Genomic DNA, 16,949 nt, shown 5'->3' with positions numbered 1-16,949 from the left:
GACAATTTGCCAAATATATCTATTTAATATCCAGAACTTTGTGAGAAGAAAATGCCATAAATAAGAAACAAGAAACAAATATAATCTTGAATTTCTTTAAACATAACCTGCAATTTGCTCCATCTTTGAAATAAATGTAGTATCTCTTTTAATTGCTTAAAACAATGTTTACCAACACAATTTTCTGCTAGTTCTTCTAAAAATATGTCCAGTGGTTTGGGATCCCAATCCCTTGTGTGAATCTTTAGAATCTCTTTTCGAGCCTATGAATAAAAACAATTTAATTTTTTACAACTATAATCAAAGTGTTATTCAGATTAGAATAATTTCAATTTAAAACACTCTTGATTATCTAAAATTTTGAAGTAACCAATACTTAATATAGACAGATATATGAAACAGTGAAAATGAGACAAAAGATTTATTTGTAAGAGTTTAAGGAACTTAGTTTCATTATGAAACAGATTTGCATTTACAGTGCTCAAGTTATATTCATCATAAATGTAAATGAAAGAAATTAAATAACTACTAAAGTAGTTGTTCATTCTGGTGCATATTAAAAAGTTTTTTAGAGCACAGGCAGCTCTACCCATATTTTCTTCTTTGGTTCTCAAAAAATTAAGTGGACTTAAAAAAAACTAGGTAGGATTATATGATGGAATTCGTGAAAAAGCCAAGGCTAATGAATTGGCTTAAGGATTGGCTCATTAAGCCACATGATCTGAAGCAAAACTGACAACATCCAATGGCTATATTTAAATTGAAAAAACTTTAAGAGTAATTTCAGGGAGGCATTATTATATTTTTTAAGAGACAGGGTCTCACTCTATCACCCAGGCTGGAGTGCAGTGGTATGATCATAGCTCACTGCTATGATCAAGCAATTCTCCTGCCCCAGCCTCTCAAGTAGCTGGGACTATGTGTGTGAGCCACTACGTTCAGCTCTAGGGAGGCACTATTATATTTAAAGAAAAGGATAAAAAATTGTTCCCATTTGAGTTTTTCACTATCAACTATCACTTGACAAGGTCACGATATAAAACTCAGGAACCTCCAAATTTTTACTGTACCAAAATTTGTTAATGATAAAAAGCAATGTATTTTTTCAAAATTTGAGTGATGTTAAATTCTTACATCTTTATCAGGTAGGCTAAAAAGGAATTCTCTGTCAAATCGACCAGGCCTTCGTAAAGCAGGGTCTATAGAATCTAGTCTGTTGGTAGCACCAATTACGACAATTTCCCCTCTGCTGTCCAATCCATCCATAAGAGCCAGCAGGGTGGAAACAATAGAACTAAATTAAAAAATAAAAGAGAAGAGATTAATATGGACACAGAATATATTGTTCAGCAATATTTCTTCTTTCGGTAAGAGTTACTGCACTAAATGTATGAATGAATTTTCTCAGAGTACTTCACTACTTTCAACGAATAAAAAAAAACCCTGTAAAATAATATACTAAATGGCACATAGAAATTGAAATCAACTGAAAACAGATGGTCTTGAGAGCCCCACAAATGGATCCTGGAAGACATTTCATGTAGCTTCATTGTTCAGAGTTCCCAAACAATGATGCAATTATAAAAAAATAAATAAAATACCGGTAGTACCAGGTAGGACAAACAGTACGTTAAAATGACAGTGTTTCATTATATATATACATGATCAAACAAAGGACACCAAAACAAAGTAGAATATACATAAGGCATAAAAAAATTGGATTTTAGTTACACTTTAAGCTTTTTATTATGGCAAGATAATAGTAAAATGATCTCCCTATCTTCATACCTTCAATAATTATTAGTGTTCCTTTTTTATGCCTTTACCTGACTACTTTTTTTCTATTTTATTTTTATCACTTTTAGAGACAGGGTCTCACTCTGTTGCCCAGCACCATCATAGCTCACTGGAGCCTCCAACTCCTGGCTCAAGTGATCCTCCAACCTCAGCCTCCTAAGTATCTGGGACCACAGCTACACACACCATGTCAGGTTAATTTTTTTTTTGTAGAGATGGGGTCTTGCTATGTTGCCCAGGCTGGTCTCAAACCTCTGGGCTCAAGCAATCCTCCTGCCTTGGCCTCCCAAAGTGCTGGGATTACAGGCATGAGCCACCATGCCCAGCTCTGATCACTTAAAAAAAACAAAAAAAACAAAAAAACAAACCTCAGACACACAGTTTAATTCATAAATATTTCATGTACGTACTTCATGTATGTATTTCTAAGAGATAAGGACTTTAAAAAACCATAATACCATTACCCCCAAAGTAAATGACAATAATTCTTTAATGTCATCTAACACCCTAATTTTCTCTGATTGCCTTGAAGTACCTTTCTATGTTTGATCTGCTCAATCCAGGACCCACACTCACTGTACTTGGTCATTTGTCTCTCAAATCCTTAACAGTTCCCATCGTACCCCTTACTTTTTCCCTCCTCTGTGCCATTTATTTGCTGAAGAAATGAGGTTATTTATCTGGTAGGATTTCCTTCTCCCATTTTGAACTGGGCTGATTGCTTCCTGATGTGATTTTGTAACTTGTCCCTCTATTTTTCATATTTCCTCTAAACTGGTAGCTAGATCTAGAAGCCTTACAGATGCAAGTTAAACTATTTGGGATAGCATATTTCATAGGAAGAGGTATCATGTACCTTCTATTTTATCACTGCAGGAGGCACATAATACCAGTTTCCCACTTAAAATCAAGCAGCCTGGCATGGTGGCTCATGTCTGTAATCCCAGCACTTTGGGAAGTCAAGCTAATTTAAAAAAAATTTTTTTTTGTGAAGATGGGGTCTCACTATGTTGCCCAGGCTGGTCTCAAACTCTTGGCCTTAAGCCAATCCTCCTGCCTCACCCTCCAGAGTAGCTAGGATTACAGACACGAGCCACTGTACCTGGCTTGTAGGCATTATTTTTTGATGCTCAAATCGCCCCGTCTTTGGCCAATGGGAGCCCCTTCAAAATTTACTCCTATGTAATTCTACTACGATCCTAGTATTCTTCGATTGCTTCCTTGCTTTCAGGCACTACAAGATGTTCCAGGCTTGTCTTGCTTATTTTCTGCTTCAGAGTTGCAACCTGCCATCTCTCCTGAGCCCTAGTATTTAGAAACAACATTCTGGGGACTAGGGACACTAACTGCTACTGGATTGTGATTGCTTCTAGGCCTTTTTAGTGTCCATAGTTACGATTTCTTTTTCTTTTATAAAAAAAGTTCATGAGTTCATATTATCAATTCAAAGATTTAAAAATTTTAATTTGACTTCTTTATTTTCTATTTGTATCCTCTTTCTCTTAGGCTAAAAATATTATTACCTAATGACATTCACATAATTACTTATTTACATTACAATATTTAACTAAAAATAAGATACAAAATACAGTTTAATCATCTTCAATGTACTAAATTCTAGAGAAGCTTAATTTAACAAAAATGTATGGCAGAATTTTAATGTCTTTGGTTTAAAAAAAGTATATAATAAATTTCTCTTAAAAATTTATATATTTGATCCTAGATCCCTACATAACATTTGGAAAAAAAATTATATATTTATGATGGTATAGATTTGCTTATTACAATTACTCTATTAATTTTTTTTGTTAAAATTCCTCCAATCCCTTTAGAACTGTCCCCAAATATAGTAAGTACTCAATTTACTTGATTACAAAATGATGGAAGTATTGTTAAGTATGTTTCTCCCTACTAACACAAAGAATACAGTGTGATTGATAACGAAACGTGTCATACAAAAAAAGTATGTCTGATTACTAATAGGACATGCACAGACAAAACTATATTTACCACAGTACTTAATATGTATCTTAATATACTCAGAGCAACAAATAAAATTGTCTATCATTAAGTAAAAAAGACCATCAGAATATATTTAATAGTAAATATTGCTAGATGTTAGAAAAGTCAAAACCTATCAATCACATACCATGTCTTGTTCATCTATCTACATTATTTTCAATATAAAACAATACTGGCATATATAAAGGCATGCAAACATTTGCTTTAGTGTATTCCAAATTAATTAAGCAATTACAAACAATTCATGAGACCATTTGAAATGCTCTGAAAAACTAAAGATGAATTGGTACTAAAAGTAATTTAAATCCAAGTTGGAACAGTAGCACTAGGAAAAATGCTCCCTTGGATAAGCAACCAATCATGGTAGGGGAAGGGTGTGTGTGAAGTTTTCCTATCTTCAAAATGAGAAGGCTGGGCTACTATTAGAATCTTAAACTAATAGTAATGTCCTAAGACATATTTTGTTTGGTACACGTGGTATCTTAAAAGCATCCAAATTAGTTGACAACATTTAAGATATTTAATAATTTCCATATAATATTTGAGGAAAAAAATCAATTTTTCAAGTCCAGGTCAGCTTCTGCACATCAATAACAGGTTGGAGCTAAAAATAACTAGCTCTGCTCTTGTGACAGGGCACTCAGCAACATACCTCACCACAGTCCTACTCTCACCATTGGCTTTGCCTCACTCATTTTATCTGCCTTACTTCACTGGCCTGTGGTCATTTGTTTACATCATGAGTTAAATCTTCTGTAACTAATATTTTTAATCCGTGCTTTAGAACACTGACATTCAGAACACGTTCACTTTTTCTTTTTGTACTATATATTGGGGTTTTACTGTCAAAAACTGTTAACTACTAGTTTGTAAAGTTTCTTTCACCATTTAACGTACTATCTGTCATACAATGTCAATACAGCTCAGAATATAGGAAGGAAGCTTGAAGTGCCAACAAGCAAGTTTTACCTGTGAATTTGATCTTGCCTGCTTGACCGTACTGGAGCCAGACCATCGATTTCATCAAAGAAAATAATTGATGGGCGCATTTGATAGGCCTAGAAAGCAAGTCCAGTGGTTGTATGCTATTACAAAAAGCCTCAAATGTGTAGGATTAATATAAACCATTTTAATCTGTTTCATCCAAACTTGCTTATCAAAATATAATTTCTAAATCTGATTATATATCATTTCCATCTATTTTCACTCAAACTTGATTACCTGAATTTATTTATGACTATTTATAATTTATAAATTTAAGCTCTAAGAACTAGGTCTTAAGAATTCATACTAAACTGTAATGACCTAACAGTATAATTTTATTTGCAATTTCAACTAGAAGTATTCAAGTCTATATTTCATGGTTATATTATAGCTATAGTTACTAGGACACACACAGAAAAATCGATTAAAGACTAACTGTGGAAATGAAGAATAGAAGACAGTGACATAGCCTTCCTCCACGTCAGGATGGGAAAACATTTAGCAAGATGCCATAATTTTTATCTATTTCAGTAAAGATAAAATAAAAAAAGAACTTCAAAGAATTCCAAAAAGAGACTGAAGAGTATCTGCAGCAATATGTCTCAGTAGATCATAATGTATTAGGTCAGTAAACATGAAATGTCTGATTTCAAATCAAAAGTTTAGTTTATTATATCTCAAACAAGAAGCAGTACAATTAATCAAAGTATGCAACTAAACTATCAATACAGTTTTGCCATCTCAGTGGTAGCTTGTTTATGCCAGTAATGAAGAAGCCTGGAGAGTGAGTGGCGATGAAATTCCAAAAGGTATCCAAAGCCTGGAAGAAGTAGTGGTCAGTTGGTGCAAGGTCTGGTGAATACGATGGATGACAGAGAGTTTCCAAGTCCAGCTGCTGTAGTTTGAGCAGTGTTGTTTGTGTGACATGTGATCGAGCGTTGTCTTTCAAGAGGATTGGCCTGTCTCTATTGACCAATCTCGGCTACTTATTCACAAGCATCCTCATCATTTCATCCAACTGGTTGCAGTAGACATCTGCTGTAATCCACTGACCAGGTTTCATGAAGCTGTAGTGGATAATGCCAGCGCTGGATCACCAAACAGATACCATTAGCTTTTTCTGATGAATATTCGGTTTTGGACTGTGTTTTGGCACTTCATCTTTCATTGTGCCGAACGCTTGCAATCATCAAAAAGAATCCATTTTTCATCCCATGTAATAATACGGGGTAGAAATAGTTCACCTTTACGTCGTGACAGCAAAGAAAGGCAAGCTTCGAGAGGATTTCTCCTCTGATGCTGGTTTAATTCATGCAGTACACCCATCTATTCAGCTTCTTTACCTTGCCGATTTGTTTCAAGTGGTCCAACATTGTTGGAATAGCACATCAAACCTTGATAATTCCCATGTAGGTTGAGATGGATTTGCTTCCACTACAGCTTTCGGCTCATCATTATCCACCTTGGTCTCAGGTCACCCACATGGCTCATTCTCAAGATTAAAATCACTAGAACAGAACTTCTCAAACCATTGACGTACTGTGCATTCATCAGCCACATCCTTCCCAAACACTTTGTTGATATTTCGAGCTGTCTGTGCTGCATTGGCTCCATGACAGAAGTCATATTAAGAAAATAACAGGAATTTCTGACTTATTCATGGTTTCACAAAAATTAAAAAATTTTTTCAAATATAATCACAAGCAAAACTATGTGTTTGAAAGAATGAGGATGTACCTTTCACAATAAAAATATAATAAGTGTCAAAGTGAAATGTCAGAGATACCGTCACAGTACTTAAAGGAAATCGAACATTTCATACTTAATAACCTAATATTGTCTCACAATGTGCTGTCAATACAACCTGGGATGTGAAACTGAAAGTTACTCTAGGACAGAACTAGTCTTCAACTCTCATACTGAGACATAATTCACTACTACTATTTCTCTAAATGAGACTATCAATCTCTCTAGGTATGAGATCTACAACTACAAAGAACTTAGATCCAAATATTGCTTTCTCTTCTTACTATAAAACTGTTCATTGTAAGTCAGTATTATCTTGATATATAAAAGAAAATAATAATCTAGAAAGATTACATATTTGGTCCAATTCTTCTGAGTTTATTTCTATAAAAAGTGATTAATGTAAGATTTATCTAACCCTTATAAACCCATACCTGCATTGATTATAGAACTATCTATATAGGTAAATTTTAATATCATACCTGATCAAATAGCAATCGTAGCTGTCTTTCAGATTCTCCTACCCATTTACTCAGACAATCAGCACCTTTCCTCATGAAAAATGCTACTCTTTTATCTCCTTGACTGCACTCATTGGCAAGTGCTCTAGCAACCAGAGTTTTTCCAGTTCCAGGTGGACCATAAAACAAACAACCTCTGTAAAAATAATACATTAAATATTTTAGCACTACATGTAAAAAGACTATTTAAACAAAAATTAGAAACCAATTTCATGAATTGACTTAATTAGTGAATAAAAAATAAGACAACTGAAATACTATATAGTTTCATGCCACAAAGCACAACTTAAAACTGCAGTTAATACTGATACTGTAAAATGAATATTTAAAATATAAATGGAACCCTTTATTTGAAACATGTTTTATTCTTTCATCATGCTTATATAACCTTACACTTGCATATGTAATAATATATCACAATCATATAATTAAACTTTTATGGGGGGAAATTTATGTTCTAAGGAAGAAGAAATGTAGAGAGAAAATTCGAGGAGTATGTTGTTTCTTTTATTTATTTATTTTTTTTTAAGACACAGTCTTGCTGCTACCCAGGCTAGAGTGCAGTGTAGTCATTATAGCTCACTGCAATCTCAAACTCCTGGGTGCAAGTGATCCTCCTGCCTCAGACTCCTGAGTAGCTGGGACTACAGGCACGAGCTACCATGCCTGGTTAATTTTTTTATTTTTTGTAGAGACGAGGTCTCGCTCTTGCTTAGGCTGGTCACAAACTTCTCACTCAAGCAATACTCCCACCTGGGCCTCCCAAAGTGCTACGGCTATAGGCATGAGCCACCACACCTGGCCTGCTATTTCTTTTTAAATTCATTAAATTACTTTAACTAGGCACTTACAACATTTCCTGTAAAATATTAATACCTTTCTGACTTCTTAAATTATAAAGTTTAACTTAAAACTCATCACTGTTTAACTGTAATTGATTTATGGTACATTACTTTTATAATGGAAAAGAAAAAAAGCTTACTAATTTTTAAAGATTTATTTATTTGTTTGCTTGCTTTTGAGACAGGGTCTTGCTGGACTGCAGTGGTATGATCATAGCTCACTGTAGCCTTAACTCCTGGGTTCAAGAGATCTTCTCGTCTCAGACTTCTGAGTAGCTAGGCACACATCACCTATGCCTGGATAACTTTTTTTATTTTTTGTAGAGATGGAGTCTTGGTATGTTGCTCACATTAGTCTTAAACTCCTGGCCTTACATGATCATCCTACCTTGGCTTCCCAAAGCACTAGGATTACACATGTGAGTCAATGCACCTGGCTAAAAAGTTTATTTACATTGCTGTTTCCATATTGCTTGATTCAGAGAGAAAAGTTGTATAACAAAAAGAGAAAACCACTTGTACTCCTAAATCTATTGAAATAAAATAAATTTTAAAAATTAAAATAAACTATATAGTATTTCTGTTATATAAATAAGCTACAATTCAGTTATATAAAAAGGGAATCAGGGACTAGGGTTTAAAAATGAGTTAATAAAGTATGAGAACTAGAAGAAGCAATAGTAGTATAGCACAGATTTGGTTAAAATTAAAAGTATAATTAAATTACCTTGGGGGCTGAATTTTGAATTTTTCAAACACTTCTGGATAAAGTAATGGAAATACCACCATTTCTTTTAGAGCTGCAATATGATTCGAAAGGCCACCAACACTATCAAATCGTACCTGATAATGGAAGTGAACACTGACATTGTTAGATTTAGAGTCAAAATTGTTATCCCATGCCTAAACCTAACCCAGTCAACCGAGTAACAGCAGTCAACCGAGTAACAGTATCTTAGTTGTGATCTGAGGATTAAAAAACAAGTTTGTAAAGATTTAAGTTTCTGATTTAAAAAAAACCATTGGTTTCTGTTTTAACTTTAAAACTAAACTAAAACAAAGAAAAACAAAGCATAAATTTTGAAACAAGAGTACTCACTGAAGAATCTAGTTGCATTGGATCAACATCAGCAAGGCTTGCTCCAATTTTCATTCTATCTTTATAAATGCCTTTTAATTCATCTTTCCGAAAATTTAGTGGGAGGCACCTATTAAAAACACAATCAGAAATGGAAAAGGAGGCATTACAACTGATACCACAGAAATACAAAAGATCAGAGACTGGTATGAACAGCTATATGCTCATAAACTAGAAACCCTTAAAGAAATGGATGAATTCCTGAAAACATACAACCTCCTGAGATTGAACCAGGAAGAAATAGAGCTCCTGAATAAACCAAAAAAGTAGTGAAATTGAATCAGTAATAAAAGAATCTCCCAACAATAGCAAAAAAAGGTCACGATCAGTTGGATTCACAGCTAAATTCTACCACATGTACAAAGAACTGGTACCAATCCTACTGAAACTGTTTCAAAGCATCAAGGAGGGAGTTCTCCCTAATTCATTCTACTAAGCCAGGATCACCCTGACACCAAAACCAGAAGAATGCAGCGAAATAAGAAAACTACAGACCAGCATCTCTGCTGAACACAGGCACAAAAGTCCTCAACAAAATACTAGCAAACTAAATCTAACAGCACATCAAAAGGATAATTCAATCAAGTGGGTTTTCATCCCAGGGATGCAAGGATGTTTCAACAAATGCAAGCCAAGAAATGTGATTCACCACATAAAGAGAATTAAAAACAAAAACCATATGACCATCTCAATAGATGTAGAAAAAGCATTCAATAAAATCCAGCATCACTTCACGATAAAAACCCTCAAAAAACGTGGCATAGAAGGAACATACCTGAAAATAACAAAAGCCATATATGACAAACCCACAGGCAACATCATACTGAATGGGGAAAAGTTGAAAGCATTCCCCCTAAGAACTCGAATAAGACAAGGATGCCCACTTTCACCACTTTTATTCAACATACTACTGGAAGTTGTAGTCAGAACAATCAGATAAGAGAAGAAATAAAGGGCGTTCAAAAAGTCCAATTATTTGTTTACTTATAGTATGGTCTTAAACTTAGAAAACCCTAAGGACTCCTTCAAGAGACTTCTAGATTTGATAAATGAATTCAGCCAGGTTATAAAATCAACAGACAAAAGTGAATAGTATTTCTACATACCACCAACAACCAAACTGAGAACAAAATCAACAACTCAACCTCATTTATAATAGCTGCAAAAACAAAACAAAACAAAAAAAACCCCACCAACCACTGAACCCTAAGAATAAATATATCCAAGGAGGTGAAAGATCTCTGCAAGGTACAAATCACTGATGAAAGAAATCATAGATGACATAAACAAATGAAACATGGATCAGAAGACTCAATATTGTCAAAATGGCCATATTTCCCAAAGCAATCTACAGATTCAATGCAATTCCTATCAAAATACCGATGTCATTTTTCACAGAATTAGAAAAAATAAATTTAAAACTCATATAGAACCAAAAAAGAGCCCAAAGAGCCAAAGCAATCCTAAGCAAAAAGAACCAAACTGCAGGCATCACATTACCTGATTTCGAATTACACTACCAAGCCATAGTAATCAAAACAGCATAGTACTGCTGTAACAGTAGACACATAATAGATCAGTAGAACAGAACAGGGAACCCAGAAATAAAACCACGTACCTACAACCAACTGATATTTGACAAAACAGACAAAAACATATACCGCAGAAAGGACACACTGTTCAATAAATGGTCCTGGGAAGACTGAATAGCCATATTCAGAAGAATGAAACTGGATCCCTATCTCTCATCATATACAAAAATTAGCACAAAATGGATTAAAGATTTAAATGTAAGACCTGAAACTGTAAAAATCTTAGACAAAAATCTAGCAAAAACTCTTCTGGATATTGGCCTAGGCAAAGAATTTATGACTAAGATCCCAAAAGCATATAAAACAAAAACAAAAATAGACAAATGGGACTTAATTAAACTAAAAAGTTTCTGCACAGCAAAAGAAATAATCAAAGAGTAAATAGACAACCTACAGAATGGGAGAAAATATTCACAAACTATGTGTCCAACAAAGGACTAATATCCAAAATCTACATGGAACTCAAACAACTCAGCAAGGGAAAAAAAACCTCATTAAAAAGTGGGTAGGTTGGTCCAAGTGCAGTAGTGTTTACAACTAATTGATCACAACCAGTTACAGATTCCTTTGTTCCTTCTCCACTCCCACTGCCTCACTTGACCAGCCTTTAAAAAAAAAAAAAAAAAAAGTGGGCAAATGACATGAATAGGCACTTTTTAAAAGAAGATATACAAATGGCCAGCAAACATAAAATAATGCTCAAACTGACTAATCATCAAAGAAATACAAAATTAAAACCACAATGAGATATTACCTTACTACAATTAGAATGGCCATTATGTACAGTCAAAAAACAAGAGCTGTCAGTGTGGGTGCAGTAAAAAAGGAACACTTATACGCTGTTGGTGGGAATTAGTACAACCCCTATGGAGATTTCTAAAGAACTAAAAACACATCTACCATTCAATCCTGCAATCCCACCACTGGGTATGTACTAAAAGGAAAATAAATTAATATATCAAAAAGAGAACCTGTGCCCATATGTTTATCCCAACACAATTCACAACTGCAAAGATAAGGAATCAACCTATGCGCTCATCAACCAGTAAGTGGTATAATGGACATTGGAGACTCAAAAGACAGGAGGTTGAGAAGGGGTGAGCGATGAAAACTTACCAATGGGGTACAATGTATGCTATTCGAGTTATGGATACACTAAATCCCCAGACTTCACTGCAATACAATATATGTAACAATTCAACTTGTACCCCCTAAATCTACTAAAATAAAACAAAACACACACCTATCAACTCATCCTCTTCCCCAAAATCCACATTAGAATATGAACATTTTTCTTAAGAATTAAAAAAAAAAAACAAATTTAAACTGGAGCAATCTATGTATTTCAATTTCCTCATTTTCTATGTCCACAATTTAAGTGTTAAAAATATTTGTATCTGACGCTTTATTATTAAAGATTCACAATCAAACGAAAATATCAAGTTAGCAAGACGCCACAAGCACCATAAAATAATTCTTGATGGAGAATTCAGACAGCATCAATACACATTATAATACTTGTGCCTAACATTTATAGAGAATTTACCATTTGCCAGACACTGCTTTAGTTTTAGGTGCTTTACATGTATTAAGCCATTAAATCCTCACAATAGTCTTATGAGGCAAGTATTATTATTTTCCCTATTTTAATAGAAAACCAAGGCATAGAAAGGTTAACTGATTTCCCCAAGGTCAACCAACTAGCAAAATGGCAAGACCAGGAATCAAATGCAATCTATTTCAAGACCTGTAACAACTCTGCTATACATACATATACACACACACACACACACACACACACACGTAAACAATTTTATATATATATAATGTATTATATATATAACTCAGCAGAATGGATCCACATCAACTCTCTTAAGAAAATTCTCTAACTACTTTCAAAAAGTTATAGTAGGATGCAAAGAATATATACCTAGAAGAACCTGCTCATTTTATAAATGGAAAAATGAAAACTGCTTACATTAGAGGAAGATATCTGTACCAGAATGCCTTAGCAAAATGATTGCTACAACTGAACACAAGTAAAAGCACACAATGCTCACCCTAAATGATAGTACTTGTTAGCCCCAAATGCCACAAGGAATTTATACTGTGAAATCTAAGATGATGGACAAGTTTTCAGTTGTTGCTTCCTAAAGGATATTTCTTTTTTTTTTCCTAAAGGATATTTCTTAAGTAATTCTTGAAAAAAATATAACTGTATGAAACAAAATACACAGGATTAGATGCACATTTTTATGTATGAAGCCAAAAAAGACTGTATAGTCTCAGTATACAGCTTTTAAGTGCTCTAACTCACTGCTGTCCAACAGACATAAAATTCAAACCCCAAATGTAATTTTAAATTTTCTATTAGCCACACTAAAGAAAAAAGGTGAAATTAATTTTAATAATAGTGCTTCTACTATAGGTGTTTGGGAAAGAAAAAAAAAGAATTTTAATAATTTTATACAAAAGTTTACATGTATCTCAAAGACCTAACATGATAAAAGAATAGACCTTAGAATACAAAGAATGGTTGGTTTGCATGCTCCTTCAATTATTATGTTCCAACCACGTTGTCAAGCATTACTTTTTCTTCTTCTTCTTCTTTTTTTTTTTTTTGTGAGACAGCCTTGCTTTGTTGCTTGGGCTAGAATGCCATGGCATCAGCCTAGCTCACAGCAACCTCAAATTCCTGGGCTCAAGTGATCCTTCTGCCTCAGCCTCTCGAGTAGGTGGAACTACAGGCGTGTACCACTGCGTCCAACTAATTTTTTCTATTTTTAGTTGTTTGGCTAATTTTTTCTGTTTTTTAGTAGAGCTTCGGTCTCACTCTTGCTCAGGCTGGTCTCGAACTCCTGAGCTCAAGCAATCCTCCCATTTCGGCCTCCCAGAGTGCTAGGATTACAGGCCTGAGCCACCAAGCCTGGCCTGTCAAGCATTATTTCTACTCTAAAAATATTTTATTACCAGAATCCAAGCACTGCATTTTCATTCACCCACCTACATTTGCAAAGTGAGAATAATCCTTGCTCTATCTCCTTTGTATAATTATTGTGAAAATCAGGTAAGCTGGTTAGTATATGTGGACTTATACTGCAAAGAGTTATGAAATGAATGAAGCCTTCTATTTTTCTTAAGAGTTCTACAATAAGAATGTAAAAACTAGTTATTTCTTCAAATCACTGTTCACTAACCACCATTTTGACTATATAATAGTTTGGCAAGAGATCATAACCATATGTTCCAAACTGTTATTTTGTTTCAACTGTAGATATTTTTAACAAGACAGTATTCTAGTTTATACATTAACCTGTTTTGCAACTTTTTAATCAGCCAGACTGTAACTATTCCCAAATTATTGTTTTCTCACCACTTTTTAAAAAAGATAGCTAGTAGTTTAAAAAGACGTCAATATGGCATTTACCTATTGATAGCTCTATTACGGCTCCTTTTTCTCCGCCTCTCAAAGTGTTGTTCGTCTTCAGAAGAGGAAGATGAAGTAGAGTCACTACTGTGGATTGCATGCCTTCGCCTAAAGTAAAGAGAAAAACTGAAATCATGAGGGAAGACAGGAAAAAAGGGCATGGTAAGACACAAGTATCAGAAATACCTAACGATCCAAAAATCTTCATCATAAAATTAATACATTTGCTAAACCACTGAAGTAAGCTTTGCTGGTTGAATCATTTTATTTTTTAATCCAACTATGATGTCTACAAAATGGTTGAATCTTTTGAAGTGAATAAAAGACTTAAATAACTGAGTGGAAAGGAAAAAAAGACAGGAGGCTACAGCAGAGCTGACCATCAAATGTTTACGAAGAAAGGACATGGTCTAGGCAGGGTGAAGACTTAGTCTTGATAGAAATCAGTTATTTTCAATGAGAAAGGTGGGATAAAGAGAATACCAGAATCTTTGGGAATGCAATTTTAAAAACTATTTTCAGCATTACACTACATATAATTTCACATTTGAAAGGAAATCACCTATTTTTAAATGTCAAATAAATTTAAAAGGAGGGCATTTTTTTATGTAAAAAAAAGTCAGGTGGCCAGGAAAGCTTAAAAAATACTGGCAAATAGTGAGGAATAAGATGGCCTTTTATCATCAACTGTAAATTCACAACTCTGTCACTTAACAGCTTTGTAAATGTAGATGAGTTACCCAACCCATGACTTTACTGACAAAAAAAGAAATACTATCAAATTCTTAGGCTGGCTGGTAGTATTAATATTAAATAAGATGCGAAGTGCTACCTACATATATAAAAGAAAATTCTTATCACTTCTACCTTTAGATAGTTGCAAAAGACTCACAGAAAAAACAAAGAATCTGGCTGGGAAAATCTTTAATCATTCTACTAGTTCAGGATCTAGAACTTTTCTGAGTTAGAGTACAATCATGGTAAGTAGGTATTTCCAAAAATATAAAAGGTTCACAGTATATTATCTGCATAATCTAGGTCCAGAAACTCCTATCTAAAAAACTCTGAAAGAAAGTTTTTCCATTCTTCATTTAGCAGCATAACCTGAAATGGCACAAGGCAACTTTTAGCCTGTTTGTTCTACTTACTATGATTATTCATATGCTTTGCCAGAGAATTATAAATATATTTGACTTTGCAATTCTGGCTCAAATAGCCCTACAGATATTAATGTTACCGCACTATATATGTTGCATGCTATCTTTGTAAATCCACCCAAAAAATATGCATTCTGAAACACAAATGCCCTAATGGTTTTCGATAAGGGGTTGTAGAAACAGAAATAAATGAGAAAATAATATGATACCCATCCACCTACCCAAATACACCCAAGACTGTTTTTGTGATCAGTCTGCAACTAAAACTATCTAGTACAAGTCTGTAATTTCATATAAAAGACTAACTTATTTAATATTATCATTAATATTATAAATAGACTCTAGTATATTTACATAATTATATGTGAATTCACTATGTATTCACATAACACTAACTTCACAATTAAGAAAAGGATTAACATTTACTGACTGCCTTCTGTACCAGGTGTTTGACATATGTCATTTAATCTTAATTAAAACTTTGGACAAGTACATTATTGGTAACTTCATTTTATAGTTGTGGAAAATGTGGCTCACAGGTTAAATAACTTGCTCAAAATATCAGAATTACTCACTGATGGTGTCAGAATTCAAACTTGTATCTGTTTATTCTAAAATTCCTAAAAGTTACTCAAAGTACTGAAAAAAAAAATTCCACATTCTGTATGCTACTACACTGGTGATTTCTAGTTTTTTATTTCACAAACCAGTAAAGTTCTAAGCAAACAGTAACAAATCTTGTGGACTAACATAAGGTCTCCAATGTTTGATTGCAAAGTAGAGATTATTTTTAAACATCAAAATGTAGTTATAATAGGAAGTACATACAGCACTTAATATATAGGACAGAGACTTTTAAATGTTTTACATGTATTAACTCATTTAATTCTCACAATAGAAGTATGAGATAGGTGCTATTATCTGCATTCTACAGATCAAAAAACAGAAGCAAAGAATGGTTAGGTAACTTGCCAAAGGTAACTAACAAAGGATGAGCTAAGCTCTGAACCTAGACAGTCCTAGTCATGGATCCAGGTTCTTAGGAATTACTCTATACTAGAAAAGGAATTACTCTATACTAGAGAAAGGCCATTATTTCAGTTTTAAAAAGATTCTAAACACATATCCACATCCACTCATTTATCCCCTCCATTTTACTAAAAGCCAATGAAAAATTTGGCATGGGCAAGCACTGGACCAGCACTTTGAACCTAACAAGAGCTTCAGCTTTTCGCCAATTCTAGTTCTTTGACAACAGATAGGGAGTATTTTGAAACATTGGTAGAGCACTCGTGCTATTAAGTTACCTTGTTGTTCAAAGGGACTAGGCTTGTTCTGAAAACAGTGGACTAGAGTAAAAGAATAAAGCTTAGACTACTGGAGGTTAGCAACTGTAAGGAAGAAAGAGAATCCTGCTTATAGGCAGAATTCCTGAAGCTCCACTCTGATAAGTGTGCCAAGAGACACTTGGAAGATCCTGCATTGTTGTTGGAGGTTTCTTGCTCACTTGCCATAGATGCTAAGAACAATGTTGAAATAATTCTTTAGATACGTGCTTTATTTTCTTGCCTCAGTAGTTGAAGTAGTACATGAACTATAAACAAAAGCTGGTCTCTTCAAGAAAAAGTAAAAGCCTATAAGCAAAATGACTATGTTAAGGTTGTTAGAAGGGATGAGATCTTCATAGCACATTGGCATGAAAGTTAAAAAAAAAACTTTAAAG

At 34.0% G+C, this 16,949-nt stretch overlaps 1 protein-coding gene across 1 annotated transcript in view; it reads right to left on the bottom strand.

Moving 5' to 3' along the window:
- ATAD2 (ATPase family AAA domain containing 2) overlaps positions 1-16,949 on the bottom strand; it is a 65,271-nt gene that overhangs the window by 26,692 nt on the left and 21,630 nt on the right. The window contains exons 9-15 of the mRNA XM_045560530.1: positions 14,070-14,177; positions 9,012-9,120; positions 8,640-8,755; positions 7,032-7,206; positions 4,789-4,877; positions 1,135-1,294; positions 173-263 (exon numbers count right to left, since the gene is read on the bottom strand). Of these exons, the coding sequence (XP_045416486.1) occupies positions 173-263; positions 1,135-1,294; positions 4,789-4,877; positions 7,032-7,206; positions 8,640-8,755; positions 9,012-9,120; positions 14,070-14,177 (848 nt within the window). The remainder of the gene's footprint in view (positions 1-172; positions 264-1,134; positions 1,295-4,788; positions 4,878-7,031; positions 7,207-8,639; positions 8,756-9,011; positions 9,121-14,069; positions 14,178-16,949) is intronic.

The sequence above is a fragment of the Lemur catta genome, chromosome 9 (assembly GCF_020740605.2).
Source record: "Lemur catta isolate mLemCat1 chromosome 9, mLemCat1.pri, whole genome shotgun sequence".
NCBI classification, from domain to species: Eukaryota; Metazoa; Chordata; class Mammalia; order Primates; family Lemuridae; genus Lemur; species Lemur catta.
Note: the sequence above shows the minus strand (reverse complement) of the source record. Positions and strands in the feature narration are given on the sequence as shown.